Source organism: Glycine soja, chromosome 15 (assembly GCF_004193775.1).
Source record: "Glycine soja cultivar W05 chromosome 15, ASM419377v2, whole genome shotgun sequence".
NCBI lineage: Eukaryota > Viridiplantae > Streptophyta > Magnoliopsida > Fabales > Fabaceae > Glycine > Glycine soja.
This window is the reverse complement of record NC_041016.1, coordinates 5584049-5602648: the sequence shown is the minus strand read 5'-3', so window position 1 is coordinate 5602648 and position 18600 is coordinate 5584049. Positions and strand designations below refer to the sequence as shown.

The following is an 18600-nucleotide window of genomic DNA, read 5'->3' as shown; positions in this document are numbered from 1 at the left end:
AGAAATATTAATAGGTTTTAAAAGGAGTTGAGTACTTGCTATTAAGAGATGATAAAATTGTGGAAGATACACTTTGCTTGTTTGATGGGTTTTAAAAGCATTCAAATTAGCAACATGTAAAAATGATACTGGGCCACATTCAATTGCTAAAAATCTATATATTGGATAGACGTGATACGACATTATTGACGGACCTTCTAGTTCCAACAATTGACTCTACTACACCAAAACAAAATTCAACTCTCGAGAGGCATCAAGAAACTTCGGTCCACCACTTATAAATCAAGGTGTTTATTAGTCAATTACAAATTGAATTTAATGAAATATTAGAATTGGTGAGTACATTTATGTATCAACGAAATGAATTTGATGTTATGATTAGAATGGCTTTAGGAATAATTTTGAAATAGTGTATTCCATTGATATTGGTTAAATTAAATATTAATAAAAAATAAAAAAAAATTAAACCACTCAAAGTGGACTCGGTGGAAGCAATTAAAGCACCTACCTCAAGTGGATTATTTGTCAAGTAAATGATTTAGTGAAGGAAGGCTTAAAAGAATATCTTTATAGTTATGATTATTGACTAATATCTCTATCAGAGGTGTATTATGAAAAAAATTTCTCATTGTAAACATGTTGTCTAGTTTGTCAGTAGAAACAGCTTCACACTCAACTTGTAAATTTATTACAAACCCGAGTTTTCAAGCCCAAATTTGGTTGTCTTAGGAGAACCTACAGATAATTTACCTTAGAACTTGGAATTTTCAAATTGAATATATCTTCCAGTAAGCCCCCATGCACTAAAAGAAGAAAAATCTACTTGCAAGATTAGAAATAGATGAAAGGTTTCTGTTTCTTCTATTTCTCTATTTATTGCCTTACAATTTGTCCGGGTTTATGTTAACATGTTTCTTAGCTAGGAAACATACATATTCATTTCATGCAATGATATGTTAAGAAAGAAACTTTAGAATTTGTAAAATTATAATCTACATATACATTCAAGTATGACATTAGTGTCACTATCCAAACATCCAAACTGCAATAATACATGGTATGCACTAGTCTATGAGAAGGAGAATGCTAGGTCAATGGCCGATGCCGGCAGCTACTTCCCATCTCTTATTGTGCCCCAAAGAAACTAGCATCTGAAAGAAACCTGCCTACAACATGAATAAGGATCATGATAAGCATAATGAACTCTTAGAGAACCAAATGAAATTGAGATGAGTTTGGAAAGTTATGGTGATCACCAATATTTAACTAATTCATTTGGCTAGAATTGGAACACCACAGGCTGCATGAGCATGCTTTCCTTTCTTAAACACAAGGTTTCCTCTAACAAAAGTCTCCAAAACTTTTCCTGATAACCTTCTTCCCATGTAAGCAGAGAGGCTCTATATACCAAAAAGGTCATTGTTTTATATATGGGATTCACAAAAACAGCCAAATTTATTTTCGTCATTAATCATAACTTGAAAAATCATATATATAATACTAACATCATGTACTGTAAAGTGGGAAACACTAGGTCTAGATCTTAGTGAAAGGGTGAAAAATCCTGTTTTATTTTTGTTAGTGGTTTTTCCTAAGAAAAGGAATTAGCTTATTATTAAGAACAAAGAAAGTCATAGACAGAATGAGTTTAATAACAGGATAAAGAAAAAATAAGACACGTACAGGATGTTTAAGGAAAACAGGATAATCTTCATTCAGGTCAAACTCCACCTCTGGTTTCCAAACTACAATATCTGCATGGTTTCCAACTGCAATGGCCCCCTAAAACATAAATGAAAATTTAGTCAGACTTGAGTAAACATTATATCCTAAGCATATTCGTTTGACATGCCAATTTCATAAGTAAATATTTAAGTAGCTTACCATGTGGCTTTTTCAAAAAGAAAAATTACAAAACAAATCGTAGTATAAGAGTTATAAGTTTTAATCTAAAGTGAACTCGTTCAGCAAATATAATATTTTAGTAACACAAGAAAAGAACCGTCTCTTAAGTTGCTATCTTAGATAATCTTGTAGCAACAATGAAGTAAAAAGCATAAGGTTCATTTCTTTTAGACATACCTGAGGCAATGAGGGTTGACTATATTAGGATTGAAAAAGCATGACTAAAAGGCCCTTGGGTTCAATCCTTACTCCTTTGTCGGCAGGTCCAGACCAAATTCTTTCTTTTTTTTTATATTTTTCAGTTACTTGTTTCAAAAGAATAATGCTAACTTTGTTCGAAGTGGAAATGAAAAAAAATTAAATTATTGCAATTTATTTTAGTTAAACAGATTGCAAAAAATTTTTTAGAGTATATACAGATTCAAGGGAATAAAACTGTAATTATTAATTATACAACACTAAGTGAGAGGAAAGAAGGAAACTACAATTGTTACTTTTGATTCTAACCCCGCAAGTGTTGCAGGTTTCTTGCTCCACAATAACGACAACTGTTCTAGAGTTAGTCCATGTTTCTTCCCATAAGACCACGTCACTGGAAGATCAAACTACAAGTCTCCCAATAGAACTTCAGTCAGTCTTTACACTAATTATAGCATTCACGAGGCAATATAAACAAATCAAATTCAACTGAAAGACTGAAACAAGCAAACTAGCACATGGCTTATCAAAATCTTGCTTAAATTCATCATCATGGTCCTTAAGGATGACTGGATGCTTTATGCTCACCCTCTAATTGTAACTTTAAATCTTTTTATATATAATTTAGAAGCCACAGTTTTTGGGTGCACTTAGGTAAACAACTTAATCTCTTATTCAACAGCTCTTATCACATGAAGGTTTATGCCATAAATTTTGATCATGAAATTTTATTGGAATAAGTTAAAAAGAGCTTATTTTGATAAGTTACATCAAGAAACTTATTACCATGGGCTGTAAACAACTTATGAAAGTCATGAGCTATTTTCATAAGCTCGGATAAACTTCCCATAAGAAAAATGATCTAACTTCAATGTAAAAAAAATCATTAACCTGCAAAGATGTTACACCACCCCAAGCCTTCAAGAAGTCACCCTCCTCCAGAAGCTTGAGTTGAGGCACAGTTGGTGAATGATCAGAACTTAATAGGTCAATGTGTCCCTCCTGAAATGAAGAATAAAATAAGTAAAAACTGATGAGCTCATAAATAATTGAAGACAATAATGGGGACATCACGAGTGGGCAGGGAACGCTTAAAATGAGTATTTGGGAGAGAAAGCGTACTAATACAGCCCCCCATAATTTTTCTCTGTTATAAGCATCACGAATGGGCGGGGAACACTTAAAACGAGTATCTCCATTTGGTATCTCTTCAGATGAGAAAGCTAAGTAATGGGGACAAGTCTCAACACTTATGCTGTCACCACGACTTTTTGCTTCCTGAACAGTATAAATTTATAGCATTAGCACTCATATCAATTGGTGAATTCCATATTTAATTTTAACAAGGCAACTCAATGCACACAATACCTTAATCAGATCTAAGGAAGCACTTGAATCAGACAAGTGGACAATGTGAACATGTGCTCCTTCTAAAGGACCACCTTTTCTTGTGTCCTTCGTAACACCTACAAGTTCTTTAATGGCTGCTTCCTCCCTGGAAAAGTAAAGGAGAGCTTTAATAATTTGTTCTGGAAATTTCATGAGCATTATGTCAATTAAAGATACATGATATTGTGCTCATCCAAGATTCCAATGGATTGCATTATAGAAAAACATACTGGACGGATATTTCTTGTTGTTAGTCTTTTAAAATATTCAAAAACATCTTGAGATTGAGTCAAGTTTATTTCCTTTTATACAAATTATGGCTTAATGGCATGTCTTTTTATTCAGAAAACAAAGTCTTAAATATCTTACCATGAAGGTGGCCTAGTGTGGAGATAGGTCAAGTAAGCACGCGGACCACCTTTATCATTAAGCTCCAAATGTTTTTTAGAATGTTGTTGAATCTCAGAATGCACAAGTAAAGGCCTTCTATATTTTGCTAACACAGACAATCCCTCCTGACAAATACATTTGTAAACAATTGAACAAGGCCAAAAAGAAAGCTACTCCTTAGTGTAAAACATTACCCCAGCAGATCTTTTATGAGTGAAAAGTAATGCGAGCAGATAACAGTATATCAAGCAAAGCAACAATCCCATGCCATGTTAATATGCAAGCGAAATTAGGTATGCAAAGAAATATAAATAAGTGCAATGAACTGATTAAAAAAGATTCCCAGCTATAACTTTACATAGTTTGGAAAGAATGTACCTTGATATGGTGAATAGTAGTCAAAGGAAAGTCACTAATTCCCGAAGAACACATAAAAGACTACAAACACAAAAAGGAAAAAAAAAAGAGTCAGATCAAAAGGCAACAGATATTATCATACAGACATATGATGACTTGCACCGTGGAGTGTGGAGAGACAACTCATGTCATAACATATGTTTTGAAGAAATCATGTATAATACCAAGATGATAAGACGATTAATGAACAAAGAAATTCAGGAATCCCCAACAAGATAGTGCCAAACTACTTCAAAGATATATGCCAAGGAGAGCCAGCGCCTGGAAATGTCTAGAATTCATATATATTCTCGGCACTAAGGTAAATAAATCAAATTAATGCTAGGTAAAGTATCTAATGTAATTAACTTTAAAAAAAGTTGAATCATGAAATTGACCCCACTGAATATGTCCTTGACCACTAAGCAAAGTTGCAATAGTAATGCATAAGATTTCAAATGGTTACCTTCAAACCGAGAACACCGGCACTTAGGAGACCTTCAAGAATACTTGTATTATGTGCATTTTCAGGGATTAGGCCTCCCCAAAATCCTGAATAGGATTATAAAAAAAATACTCAGAAACTCAATTAATTGTATGTTAAGACAGTTTTTTGGTCATACCAACATCAACATAGATTTTATTCTCTGCAGCTTCAAGCTGAAAACAGGTGGAAACTTAAGTCAGGAAGAAAAAATTATTCAATTTAACAATTAACCATAAGTAACCTAGCAAATTCAACACCATCAAAGACAGATTATCCATACATGATCAGCATTTAATTGCATGGAAAATTTTAAATGATATATATCAGAAGGAACTACTCCTTCTATCTCTTTGAAATAAAGAGATTCATCATAATAGGATGAATATTATTTATTAGCTATTACTTATTACATAGATAAACTTATTACTTCATAAAAATTTAAATGCACAAGCAGGATCAATTACTGATACCTTAAGTTTCAGTGTTTCCTTAGACACAGTTGTAGGGTGATTGTTTAGAGGCATGTCAACCACTGTTGTTACACCACCTGTTGAAAGTTGAAGCAGATCTATTTAATGTATATAAATCAAACTAAATAAGTTATGCATATCAACAACAGTTGACATAGACAGGACAACTATCATTAGGAAGAGAGTGACAAATTATGAAGTTATCCACAATGTAACATCAGATGAGGACTGATAAGTCATAACAAGTTACTGTTTTCTTTGTTCTAAGCTTGAAATCTAGATTTACTTAAGAAACATAGGAAAAATATATTGAGATTTTCCCTGAAATATCCTATCATATTAAACATGGGAAAAATATATTAAGATTTTCCCTGAAATATCCTATCATATTTCTAAGGTATACTACTAATGAACGAAATTGTTGATCAATAGAGGAAGAACATCTGCATACCAGCAGAAGCAGCTCTGGTACCAGTATCAAATCCTTCCCATGCAGTTCTTCCTGGCTCATCAAGATGTACGTGCCTGTCAATGTAAGTAATTTAAATAATTAGAGGGAGGACGACTCACGGAAATCATGTTAAGATATAAAATGAACCATATGGAATTCCACAGACTATTAAGGTATTGATAATTAACTCTTCTAGTCTAGCATTCCTACTCAAAATACAATTTGTTTTTCTACTAAAAATTAACAGAAACAAAAAGGATATGAAACTGTTTTCGTTGTGTGACTGCTTCTTTTATAATTCATGTATGCAACAATTTAATTGTTCAAAATGAGTTTCTTGTAACGACTGCTACCAAGATTAATGAGACAAAACTCAAGGAAGAAAAATGCATTAGAACCACATTTCCACTGTAATTTTAATATTTTATATCACAGTAAGTGAGGAAAGCTACATGGATCAAACAATGCCAATGTGTTCAGCCAAAAAGCCAAGTCTTCAAATGGGCCATTTAGACCCAAGTTCTTCTTAATAGTCTCTAACTAGGAGTTTTTTTCTTGGTTTTCTGCTCTCCCTCGGATTAACTCTTTACCACTGCTTCTATTGGTCTTCTTCTCACATGACCAAACCATCTTAGAAAAAAAATTACTATATTTTCTTCATTAAGTGTTATTCCTTCTTGCTCTCTTATAGTAAATTCTTGCATACCCAAAATTATTGTTACACTTTTCAATATTGATGTATTTAGAACATGCATCTACAGAACAATGGCAGCAATAAACAGTAAGAAGATTATTTTCACGCCTTACACATCAATCAAGCCAGGCATGACAACAGCATCTCCATAATCAATTATTTTTTCTTGCTTAGACTTCCCCTGCTTACTATATCCCTCGATGACAGATATTATTTTCCCTTCATTTATCTCCACTGTTAATGGTCCACAAATAAAAGAATTAACTAACACATGTACAAAGTGATAGTGTGGTGAAGTATTTACTTGTGCAATTGGTTCTATTAATGAACTTCGAAACAACAAATGATCAAGAGAAAACATTAAATTTTTATTACATCCGTCTCTAGATATAATATTTTTTAACTAATTCAGATTCTTTAAAGAAGTTGATTAATTTAGTTAATAATATTAAATTTGTTAGTAATTTGTATTATTTTTCAAAATTACCCTTAAAATTATTGGGAATTATCATCTAACTCTTTTCATTTAATTATTTTCTACTTAATTAACTAAAATGTGCTAGTATTCTTTTTCAATCTTTACAAGAGAAAAAAAATGAATTTTTCTTATTAATTTATAGAATCTATTGTAAAGTAACTAAGCAAACATCTGTTGAAAAAGTCTTGTATCGGCTACCTTATTTCTTGGAGTGCAGCTTATATATCTATGGAACAATTTTACTTAATACCAATTGATTTTAAAATGAAATCTAACATGATATCAGAATCCAACTCTGTGCCTTCATCTCGCTTCCGCTGGGGTAGTACTTTTTATCTATCCTTTATTTAGCACGATCTTTAGAGTTTAGAGAATAGAAATATTCATCTTGTTTCTTTTCTCACAACCTCACTTTTCTTTTTATTGTATTACAAGTATCTTTCATAAAAAAAAAAAAAAGCAATCCTTTTCTAAACACATTTGGAAAGAAGAAGAAAAAATGCAACAACCTTACTTTACGCGAAAAGCTTTGCATCCTCACGGGACAAAATGAAAGAGAGTTACTCGAACAAAAATATAATGAACAAGGGTTAAAAAGCAAAACCTGAACCAGAAATGATCCCTTGTGGGGTCACAATGCGTTTGCTGGTTATCCAGAAATGACGATGGGGAAGAAGGCTGCACTTATTCCGCGGGAACTGTGGCACAAAATTTCAGTTCTCAGACCATATATAGCAGTTGAAATTTTCATAACAAAAGTTGAGCTAAAGGTTTTTAAAATTTTAAACTGGTTTATAACTTTTGTTGACATAATCATGAGAAAGAAAGAATGAAAGTGAATAGATGGTGGACCTTTACGAGAGGATGCAAATGGGCCCTGTAAGAATCCTGCAAGTAGAAGAATACTACTAAGGAAATGAGGATTGTGAGCAAAGGCAACACCCTCCAAACAAAATGCTCCATTTCTCACCATCACCACAATTGTGCTCTCTCTCCTTTTATAATTTCATTATGGTACCATTGTTAAAGCATATTACAGATGTCAGCTTAGCTTAAGACCAGACGCGTGTCTAAGAATTAATGTTGGAAGGTTGAGGTGACAAATTTCATATTTGAATCCTATTCTAATATTAACTCATTAATTTTATTTTATTCTTCTAATAGTTTTTAAACAATAAATTTGTTGATTAAAGTCTAGTAATTAAATAATTTCAATGTCTTATTTTATAATTATTCATTTAATTGTTATTTTATAATATACTTTATTTCAAATTAAATTTTTTAAAGAATAATTTTTTTCTTAGCAATGATAATAATTACAAGAATTACTAATGATACTATCTTTATTCCTATATAGACCATTCTTTGGCCACCAAAAATATAGACTATTCTTTTGAGAATTCTTTTTCTCCTTCTTTTTTTGTAAAACTCTCCTCAAATTATCATTTTTTATCAAAATATATTTAATTACTTCATAGTTTCTTTAGTCAACAAATAATAAAAACTATAAATTAATAAGAAAATTAATATTTCTCGCCTTTGAAGATGGAAGAAAATAACTAACAGATTAATTAATTAATTAATTACGTGGAAAAGTTGAGATGAAGATTATCATTCTACTCTAATCTTCTATAAATCCTCCAGCTCCTATTTTATAAAGACAGTATTAAATGAAAAATAAGTTAGTGTCTTGAAAATATAAAACTGTTCAGTACTTAACCCTAAAAGAAGTAGATTTGTAGAAGATGAAATAGAAGAAATTAAAATTATTCTATAAATATTACATGCATTAAAAAAAGATTAATTTTAACATAGTTTAATATTTCTAACACGACATTAATATATTTTGTTAGTATTTCTTTGCTAACCTTCAATTTAGGAAAAGAAAGTAAAGATCACTAATATCAAATTGATGTTTATTAGAAGTTAAATTATTTCAAAATTAATACAATATTTTTTAATTCATTCTCTTTTTAAATTTTCAACTATTAGATTCAAATAAAAAAAACTAAAGTAATTTCAAGTTTTAAAATTTATTCAAATAAGCTATGAATAAAAGAAAATAATTTAATTTGATATGTATAAAAACAATCAAAATTAAACGATTTAACCTTTTAATAAGAATTGATTTTAAACTAAATCAAGACCGTGGCAACCACAAGACCTAAAGGCAGCCACCTTAGACTCTGATTAATTCTTTTTACATATTTAAAAAATAGTATAAATTATTATGTGATAAATTTTATTTTGAGAATTTCTATGATACTCCATAAATTTTTGGAGTTTTGGTAATGTTGATTTTTAATCAATAGTTATTGAGTTAAATTTCCATATTATTATTTTGATAGTTGGTATAAAATATTTACTGTAATTCAAAGAAATTTTCAAATTAGTTATGGTATGAAAAAAATATAAGAATTTAATGTATATGTAATGATAATGTTAAACAGTTTTTTACTTTCAATAAATCACAAATTATGTTGTTTTAATTAAAGAGACTAAAAAGATAACTTTTTGAATTTAAGGGACTAAAAAATGTAAATTTTCATGTGTAGGATTAAAAAAACAAATCTCTTAATTTGAGGAACCAAAAATATAATTAAACCTAATATAATATATTTATAATTAATTAATAAATAACTTTGTTTGCAAAATTATTTATGTTCTTTCAATTATTTAAAATTATTAATAATTGAGAAATAAAAAAATTAAAAAGTATTTGGAAACATTATAAAAAATCTTAATAGTATAAACTGAAAAACAAATATTTCTAATAATTGTATATATACATATGATATTTTTGTACAAAGTTTGGGAGGCCATAACCCCCTTAGTCATAACTAAGATCCGTCCTTGATCCTACAGGTGTTTGCACAGTCAGGACAACATTTTGGGGTTTGGAGAGAAAGAGAAAAAAGACAATTTGGTATATTTGTTGTAAAAATTCCAATCTTAGTGGAAGACTTCGAATGAAATGGCACAAATGTATATTCAGATTAGAGTTGTGATGTTAAAAGGTTCCTTCATTTAACAAATCTAATATGTCAATTAAACAGATTGAAATATATAATAAATTTATTACTAAATATCAAAATAATGACATGATAATGTAATAACTATTGGTTAAAAGAATTGCATACCAAAATCCTCAAAATATGTGAGGGTACCATTTTTATTATATTATTTATAGTTAAATTTACAAAAATATTTTGATGATAGATGAAATTACTCATACAAAAATTAAAACAATTTATTCTCTGTTAGATGACATCAAATCAAAAACAGGATTACATGATATTAGGGGACATCATATCAATTTGGGATCTGTTAGTTTGATATGTTTTATCTAAGTTGAATCAATACTCAAATAAAAAATAATCAAATTTTATTAATTTATTTTAGTTAAAATCAAATGTATAATTTTTTTAAGCCTATCACTTTATACTATTGGTCTAAACAAAAGAACAAAGCCTTGTGAAGAATAATAAAAGAGAAAAGAAATCCACATACATTCCATTCTTTATCAGTGAATTCCACGTTCTTAATCAATGTCAGCAACAGTACGATGTGGTGCACGTGGACCACATGCATGGCTGGCTTTCGTGTTTCATTTTCACAGAGGAGTGCTCGTAAATACCACCCTTCCAAAAGTAAAAGAAAAAGGATGATCTATTCTTTTTTCTTACTATTTTTTCACTGTACATGATTGAGTTTTTTTTTTTCTTCTAATTTAGAATATTTAAAAGAATTATTGATCTTTAACTTTTCGAGATGCCCTTGGTCAGTGTTTTTCTTTGTGTGTAGCATATTTCAATTCAACAGCTACTTGTACAAAAACAAATATTTCAATTGGAACTTGACGAGTAAATCCTCTTACGTGTCTTGTTTTTTTTTGCTACACCGAGAGTTACTTCACATGTTGTTGTTTGACGTAAGATAGATAGTAGATTTGTTTATCTTTTGTTGAATTTTTTCATAATTTGGTAAATAAATTTGATAAACTAGTAATTCTTTTTACGTATTTTATATTTTAGAGTAATGATACAAATTATTTTTTATTTTAAATATTTTATTAACATTTTTTATTTTTTTCCTTTTATCACATTATAAATCTTATATATATATATATTCTCTCTAAATATTGAATAACACATTGAGTGTGAATAAAATATTTTCCTATTTATTACAATAAATTAAACTTTGCTATTTTCTCTTCTGCACTATCTTGTCATGTGCAGGGACAGAGTCATGAAATGAGAGGTCAAGTATGAAAAATTAATTCATTTAATAAATATATACTTATCAAATTTTATACAAATATTTAAAATATTAATTACAACAATAATCTATCACATTATTTATTTTACATGTCCAAAATAATCTATAAATTGAATTTACAATGAAATTTTTAGCGATATATTTTGCTTTCAAAATGAATATTTTTCAGTAATATATGTTTCAGTAGGAAACACTATTTCGAAACAAAAAGGTTCAAAATAAAATTGATTTCATATCAGCCATAAAAAAATAAAAAATAAAAACCAAACCTACACAACACGATAAGATTGTTTGATGTTGCTTGTCATCTTTTATCTAATCTGGTGGCTAGTTTAATTTTATTTCTGTTTTTCTGTCTCCCATGTACTGGAAAGAAGAAGAATCTACTTGCAAGAATTCGAATGGACGAGAGGTTTCGGTTTCTTTTTTTTCTTCTATTTATATTCCCTTACAAATTGATCAGGATTATGTCAACATGATGTTTCTTAGTTAGGAAACATGCATATTCTTTTCATGAAATGGTATGCGAAGAGGGGGACTTGAGAATTTGTACAATTGTAACCTACATACGCATTCAAGAAAAGAACAACATTATGTCATTGTCCAAACATTCAAACGATAATAATACATTTGGTAATGCACTAGTCTATGAGAAGGAGAATGCTAGGTCAGTGGTCGATGCCAGCATCTACTTCCATCTCTTATTTAGGTCCCAACGTAACTAGCATCTGAAAGAAACCTGTCTACAACATGAATAAGGTTCATGATAAGCATATCATGAATTCATAGAGAACCAAATGAAATTGAGATGAGCTTGGAAAGTTATGGGGATCACCAGTATTTAACTAACTCATTTGGCTAGTATTTGAACACCACACGGTGCAGGAGCATGCTTCCCATCCTTAAACACAAGGTTTCCTCTAACAAAAGTCTCCAAAACTTTTCCAGATAACCTTCTTCCCATGTAAGCAGAGAGCTCCTAAATTACAAAAAGGTCATTCTTTTACATATGGAATTCAAAAAAACAGCCAAATATATTTTCTTCATAACATGAAAAATTATGTGATACTAACAGCATTTATTAGCAAAGTGGAAAACAATGGATCTTTATGAAACGGGGAAAAATCTTATTTTTTATTTTTTTAATGGTTTCTCCTAAGAGAAAAGGAATCGGCAAAATAAATACAAATAAATGATATGGTTTAGAATGAGAGGAACTTTTTTTCTATTTTTTGTATAGGAGTAGTGAGAGGAACAATTTGGTTCCTCTAGAATCTATTTTTCTCAACTGCATGCAATTTGTCAAACAAGAAAACTTTAGCAAGAAGCCACCATATAACAGTTTGAAATGGTTTTAAGTTTAACTTATAATTAAGAACAAAGAAAGTCATTGACATAATGAGTTTAATAACAGGGTAAACATACAGAATGTTTGATGAAAACAGGATAATCATCATCCAGGTCAAACTCCAGCTCTGGTTGCCAAACTACAATATCTGCATGGTTTCCAACTGCAATGGCCCCCTAAAGCATAAATGGATATTTAGTTAGACTTGACTGAAATTATTTTCTAAGAAGCATACACATTGACAATCTGACGACTAGATATTCAAGTGTCTTATCACAGTCTTCTCAAGGAAAAAAAACATTTACGCAACCAAATCATATAGATAATATTTCTTTTATTTTTATTTTTCAGTTACTTGCTTCAAAAGAATAATGCTAATCAGATTGCAATATTTTTTAATAGTATATACAGAATCAAGGGAATAATACCTAAATTATTAATTATACAATACTAAGTCAGAGGCAAAGAAGGAAACACCTTTGATTCTAACCCCGCCAATGTTGCAGGTTTCTTGCTCCACAATAACGACAATTGTTCCAGAGTTAGTCCATATTTCTTACCATATGACCACGTCACTGGAAGATTAAACTACAAACTCCCAATAGAACATCAGTTAGTCCTCAGACTAATTATAGCATCCACAGTTGCAATATTAAACATATCCAATTCAACTGAAAGTCTGAAACAAGGAAACTAGCTCATGGCTTTCTGATTAAAATATTGCATAAATCAATCATCATGGTCCTTAAGGATGACTGCATTTGGGTATATAATTGCCTTTGAAAGCTATGGTTTTAGGGTGCATTTGGGTAAACAAATTAATCTCTTATCACGTGAAGGTTTATTTATATCATAAACTTATCATAAAACTAAATCAAATAAGCTAAAAAGAGCTTATTTTGATAAGCTACACCCAGAAGGGTATTGAAATGAGCTGAGAAGAACTTCAAGAAGTCTTCCAAAAGGAAGTGTTCATAAGCTCAAACAAGCTTCCCATAAGCTCTTCCAAATGCTCCCTAATTGTCATTTAGTGGAATCCCAACAATATTTTAAATCACTAGAACGAAAACTACAACAATAATTACAAATAAGAAAACTACAATGGATATACTCACCAGATATTTGTATTCTCAATATGGTCGTGATGAAGTATTCATTCAACAATCAACTTATAGATTGATAATTGATTTCAAATAGGTTTATATTATTGCAGTAAGAAAAATTGTTTAATTTCACTGCATGAAAAATCACTAACCTGCAAAGAAGATATGCCCCCCCAAGCCTTTAAGAAGTCACCTTCCTCCATAAGCTTGAGTTCAGGAACAGTTGGTGAATGATCAGAACTTAATAGGTCAATGTGTCCCTCCTGAAATGAAGAATAAAATAAGTAAAAACTGATGAGCTCATAAATAATTGAAGACAATAATGGGGACATCACTAGTGGGCAGGGAACGCTTAAAATGAGTATTTGGGAGAGTAAGCGTACTAATACAGCCCCCCATAATTTTTCTCTGTTATAAGCATCACGAATGGGCGGGGAACACTTAAAACGAGTATCTCCATTTGGTATCTCTTCAGATGAGAAAGCTAAGTAATGGGGACAAGTCTCAACACTTATGCTGTCACCACGACTTTTTGCTTCCTGAACAGTATAAATTTATAGCATTAGCACTCATATCAATTGGTGAATTCCATATTTAATTTTAACCAGGCAACTCAATGCACAAAACACCTTAATCAGATCCAAGGAAGCACTTGAATCAGACAAGTGAACAATGTGAACATGAGCTCCTTCTAAAGGACCACCTTTTCTTGTGTCCTTCGTAACACCTACAAGTTGTTTAATGGCTGCCTCCTCCCTGGAAAAGTAAAGACGAGCTTCAATAATTTTTTCTGGAAATTTAATGAGCATTCTGCCAATTAAGATACATGATATTGTGCTCATCTAAGATTTCAAATAGATTGCAATCATAGATAAACATACTGGACTGATATTTCATATTGCTAGGTTCTCTTAAAATATTCAATAACATCTTTACAGTCATGTCTTCCTAACCACTTCTTATTATACAAAAAGTACAATGCTCTAGAACATGGGTACTTTCATCTTCTCAACACCCTCAGTCACAGACTCACAGCCTTCACCTTATTGAGGATCAACTTTCAACTCAATTAGGAGCCCCACACCTTTGCCTCAAAGAAGAGAACTAATTACCAATTCGAACCAAAGCCTTTGGTGAGTTAATTCATCTGTAAAAACTTACGATATGTTTAAGCAATAGTCTAACCAATTTTATGTCTTGACAAGCCAGAAGGAACAAGCATAACAAATTATTTATCTGGAATAAATTTATGGCTTAATGGCATGTTTATTTATTCAGAAATTTTAGACTTAAAATGTCTTACCATGAAGGTGGCCTGGCATTGAGATAGGTCAAGTAAGCACGTGGATCAAGGTTATCCTCATTAAGCTCCAAATGGTTTTCAAAATCTTGTTGAACCTCAGCATGCACAACTATCGGCCTTTTATATTTTGCTAACACAGGCAATCCCGCCTGACAAATTGTAAAACAATTGAACAAGGCCAGAAAGGAAAGCTACTCCTTAGTGTAAAACATTACCCTGGCAAATCTTTTGAGTGAAAAGTAATGCTAGCAAACCAAAGTACATAAAGCAAAGCTACAATCTCATGCCATGTTGTAATGTAATCAGAATTGGGTATGCAAAGAAATATAAAGAAGTACAATGAACTGATAAAAAAAACTTCTCAGCTATAACTTCACATAGTTTGGAAGGAATGTACCTTGATATGGTCAATAGTAGTCATAGGGAAGTCATTTATTCCTGAAGGACACATAAAAGACTACAAATGCAAAGGGAAAAAAAAAGAGTCAAACCATAAGGCAACAGATATTATCTTACAGATATATGATGGCTTGCATTGTGAAGAGACAACTCAAGTCAAGACATATTTTGAAGAAATCATGTCTAATTCCAAGATGATGAGATGATAAATGAACACAGAAATTCAGGAAGATAGGGTCAAACCACTTAAAAGATATATACTAACAAGAGACAGAGCCTTGAAATGTCCAGTATCCATATACATATATTCTCAAAACTAAAGCAAATAAAATTAATGCTAGATGAAGAATCTAATGTAATAATTAACTTCTTTAAAAAAGTTGAATCATGAAGTTGACCCCACTTAATATGTCCTTGACCTCTAAGCAAAGTTTTCAAATGTTTACCTTCATACCAAGAACACCAGCACTTAAGAGCCCCTCAAGAATACTTGTATTAAGTGCATTTTCAGGGATTAGGCCTCCCCAAAATCCTGTATAAGATTACAAAAAATATCTCAGTAACTCAATTAATTGTATGCTAAGGAAGAGTTTGTTGGTCATACCAACATCAACATAGATTTTATCCTCTGCAGCATCAAGCTGGAAACAAGTGAAAAATTATGTCAAAAATTGCATGGAAAAACTTAAATGATGGATGTCAGAAGGAACTCCTAATATCTCTTTGAAATGAAAAGATTCATCACAAGAGAATGGATATTATTTAAACGCACATACAGAATCAATCACTAATACCTTAAGTTTTAGTTTTTCCTTTGACACGGTTGTAGGATAATTGTTCAGAGGCATGTCAACCACTGTGGTTACGCCACCTGTTGAAAGTGTTGGAACAGATCTATTTAATGTGCATATAAACCAAACTAAATAAGTTATGATATTGACAGCAGTTGACATAGACAGGAAAGCTATCAATAAAAGAGAGAGAAAAATGATAGAAGTTATCCACTATGCATCATCTGATGTCATAACAAGTTATTGTTTTCTTTGATCTAAGCTTGAAATCTAGATGCACTTAAGAAGCATGGGAAAAATTATCAGGATTTTCCTTGAAATATCCAATAAAGTTCCAAGGTGTACTACTAATGAAGAAAATATATAGATTAATAGAAGAACATCTGCATACCAGCAGCAGCAGCTCTGGTACCAGTATCAAATCCTTCCCACTCAGTTCTTCCTGGCTCATCAAGATGTACGTGCCTACCAAAGTAAGTAGTTCAAATAATTAGAGGCACGATGAAACACAAAAATCACGTTTAGACATAAAATGAACCAGCTGGAGTTGATAATCAACTCTTCTTCTAGTCTACCATGCCTAAAGTCCAATAAATTCTTGCATACCCAAAGCTATTATTACACTATTCAATATTGATGTATTTAGAATATGCATCTACACAACAGTGTCAAAAATAAACAATAAAAAGATGATTTTCACATCTTACACATCAATCAAGCCAGGCATGATAACAGCATCTCCATAATCAATTACTTCTTCTTGCTTAGGCTTCCCCTGGTTAGCATGTCCCTCGACAACAGATATTATTTTCCCATCATTTATCTCCACTGTTAACGGTCCACAAATAAAAACAATTAACTTGTGTACATTGTGATAGCCTGGTGAGTCCTAACTCCTAAGACCTTACTTTACACCAAAACCTTCACAACCTCACGGAACAAAATGAATAGAGGAAAACAAAAATATAATAATCAAGGGTTAAAAAAGTAAAACCTGAACCAGAAATGATCCCTTGTGGGGTCACAATGCGTTTGCTGGATATCCAGAAGTGGCGATGGGGAAGAAGGCTGCACTTATCCCGTGGTAACTGTAGCACGAAAAGTCAACAATATTTAACCCTCATTACATAACGCCCCAAACCCACACACACTCTTCAATTCTCAGACCATGGCAGTTGAAATTGTCATAACAAAAATTCCAATTTTTCAAGTAAAAAATCCAGTGACTATTGTGGCAAAAAGCAAGAAATTCTTGAGCACAACTTTGAAATCAAAGTTGAGCTAAAAGGTTACTGATTTTTAACTTTTGCCGGTGATGCAGGCATAATCATGAATCAAAAAGCACGAGAAAGAACCAAAGTGAATAGAAAGTGAACCTTTATGAGAGCATAAAACTGTGCTGTGTAAGAATCCTGCAAGTAGAAGAACACTCCAAAGGAGACAAGGATTGTTAGCAAAGGCAACACCCTCCACAACAGCTGATCCATCTCCCACTCTCACTATTATGCTCTCTCTTCTTTATGAATTTATGCTATGATTATTACAAGGCACTCTCTTCTCCTCTCTGTTAGATGACACTGAAAACTAAGGGGTTACTCACATACATGATTTTAACTTCTATGGTATATCATATCTTCCTCAAGAAAAAGGTACTGTATATCATATCAACTTCAGATTTGCTAGCAGATGATGAATTATCTGAGTTAAATCAATACTTTAATAATAAAAAAACAATCATGTTTTAATGATATTTTTTTGAGTTTTTTTCTATAAATACACCTTCTTTTTCCTAATTTTTTCTTAATCTATACTCTTTTGTAATTTAATTTTTAATATATACTACTTTAACTTTTTCTCTTTTTTATTTTTTTTTAATTTAAAATATTATAAAATAAAAATATTATATTATATAATTTTTAATTAGTTTCAAAATTACTTATTTATTAAATTAAATTTTATAATTTTGTTTCTTTTTTTAAAGAAAAAATATACAGATAAAAAGAAATAAAATTAGATAAAATTAGAGTACAATTTTGTAGTTATTTTGTATGTACTTTTGTAGTTAAATTTATGTACTGTTGATATTTTTTTGTTATGTTCGTTAATTAAAAAAAATAAGAGAATTAGTTAGTAACATTAAAATAAATCATAAAACATAGTAAAAAAATAATTGATACATATATCTTATACAATAAACATAAAAATTCAAAGACATTGTTTTAATGTTTGATTTCACTTTTTTCTAAGTTTTATTTAACTTATTAGTCTACTTAAACATTTTTTTTCAAATATATTTATTTTATTTATGATATATGATTAATATCTTATTAAGATTAATTTTTTATTGCATATAAATAAATAAATAGATCCATTTATCAAATTTAATAGGCTTTTTTTATAAGTCCAAGCTTAACTTATTTAATGAATAGGTTTTTTAACTTATTTAAAGTCTGATAAGACTTTAAATAAATCAATCATAGATTTATGTCAACAATTCGACTTATTTTTATCTCTAAATTC

General features: G+C 30.7%; 2 protein-coding genes across 6 annotated transcripts; both read right to left on the bottom strand.

Moving 5' to 3' along the window:
* Nucleotides 1–954: 954 nt before the first annotated feature.
* On the bottom strand, nucleotides 955–17753 carry LOC114385697 (allantoinase-like). 3 transcript variants are annotated; one of them, XM_028345734.1, is made up of 16 exons: nucleotides 17457–17753; nucleotides 17075–17168; nucleotides 16788–16908; nucleotides 16472–16545; nucleotides 16084–16160; nucleotides 15894–15930; nucleotides 15736–15821; nucleotides 15288–15347; nucleotides 14891–15039; nucleotides 14217–14343; nucleotides 13971–14126; nucleotides 13740–13850; nucleotides 12962–13072; nucleotides 12562–12660; nucleotides 11972–12115; nucleotides 955–1162 (listed from the first exon to the last, which is right to left on the bottom strand). In XM_028345734.1, the coding sequence occupies exons 1-15, from the start codon at nucleotides 17565–17567 to the stop codon at nucleotides 11987–11989; spliced, it is 1542 nt and encodes a 513-aa protein (XP_028201535.1). In that variant the 5' UTR covers nucleotides 17568–17753; the 3' UTR covers nucleotides 955–1162; nucleotides 11972–11986. The 3 variants fall into 3 exon arrangements, with proteins under 3 accessions (XP_028201535.1, XP_028201533.1, XP_028201534.1); XM_028345732.1 differs by lacking the exon at nucleotides 955–1162 and adding an exon at nucleotides 11550–11879; XM_028345733.1 differs by lacking the exon at nucleotides 955–1162 and adding an exon at nucleotides 11550–11875.
* On the bottom strand, nucleotides 957–7868 carry LOC114385698 (allantoinase-like). 3 transcript variants are annotated; one of them, XM_028345735.1, is made up of 16 exons: nucleotides 7711–7868; nucleotides 7463–7556; nucleotides 6494–6614; nucleotides 5687–5760; nucleotides 5236–5312; nucleotides 4902–4938; nucleotides 4745–4830; nucleotides 4261–4320; nucleotides 3862–4007; nucleotides 3472–3598; nucleotides 3226–3381; nucleotides 2995–3105; nucleotides 2400–2510; nucleotides 1684–1782; nucleotides 1257–1400; nucleotides 957–1166 (listed from the first exon to the last, which is right to left on the bottom strand). In XM_028345735.1, the coding sequence occupies exons 1-15, from the start codon at nucleotides 7819–7821 to the stop codon at nucleotides 1272–1274; spliced, it is 1539 nt and encodes a 512-aa protein (XP_028201536.1). In that variant the 5' UTR covers nucleotides 7822–7868; the 3' UTR covers nucleotides 957–1166; nucleotides 1257–1271. The 3 variants fall into 3 exon arrangements, with proteins under 3 accessions (XP_028201536.1, XP_028201537.1, XP_028201538.1); XM_028345736.1 differs by having other exon boundaries at nucleotides 957–1162; XM_028345737.1 differs by lacking the exon at nucleotides 2400–2510.
* Nucleotides 17754–18600: the final 847 nt, after the last annotated feature.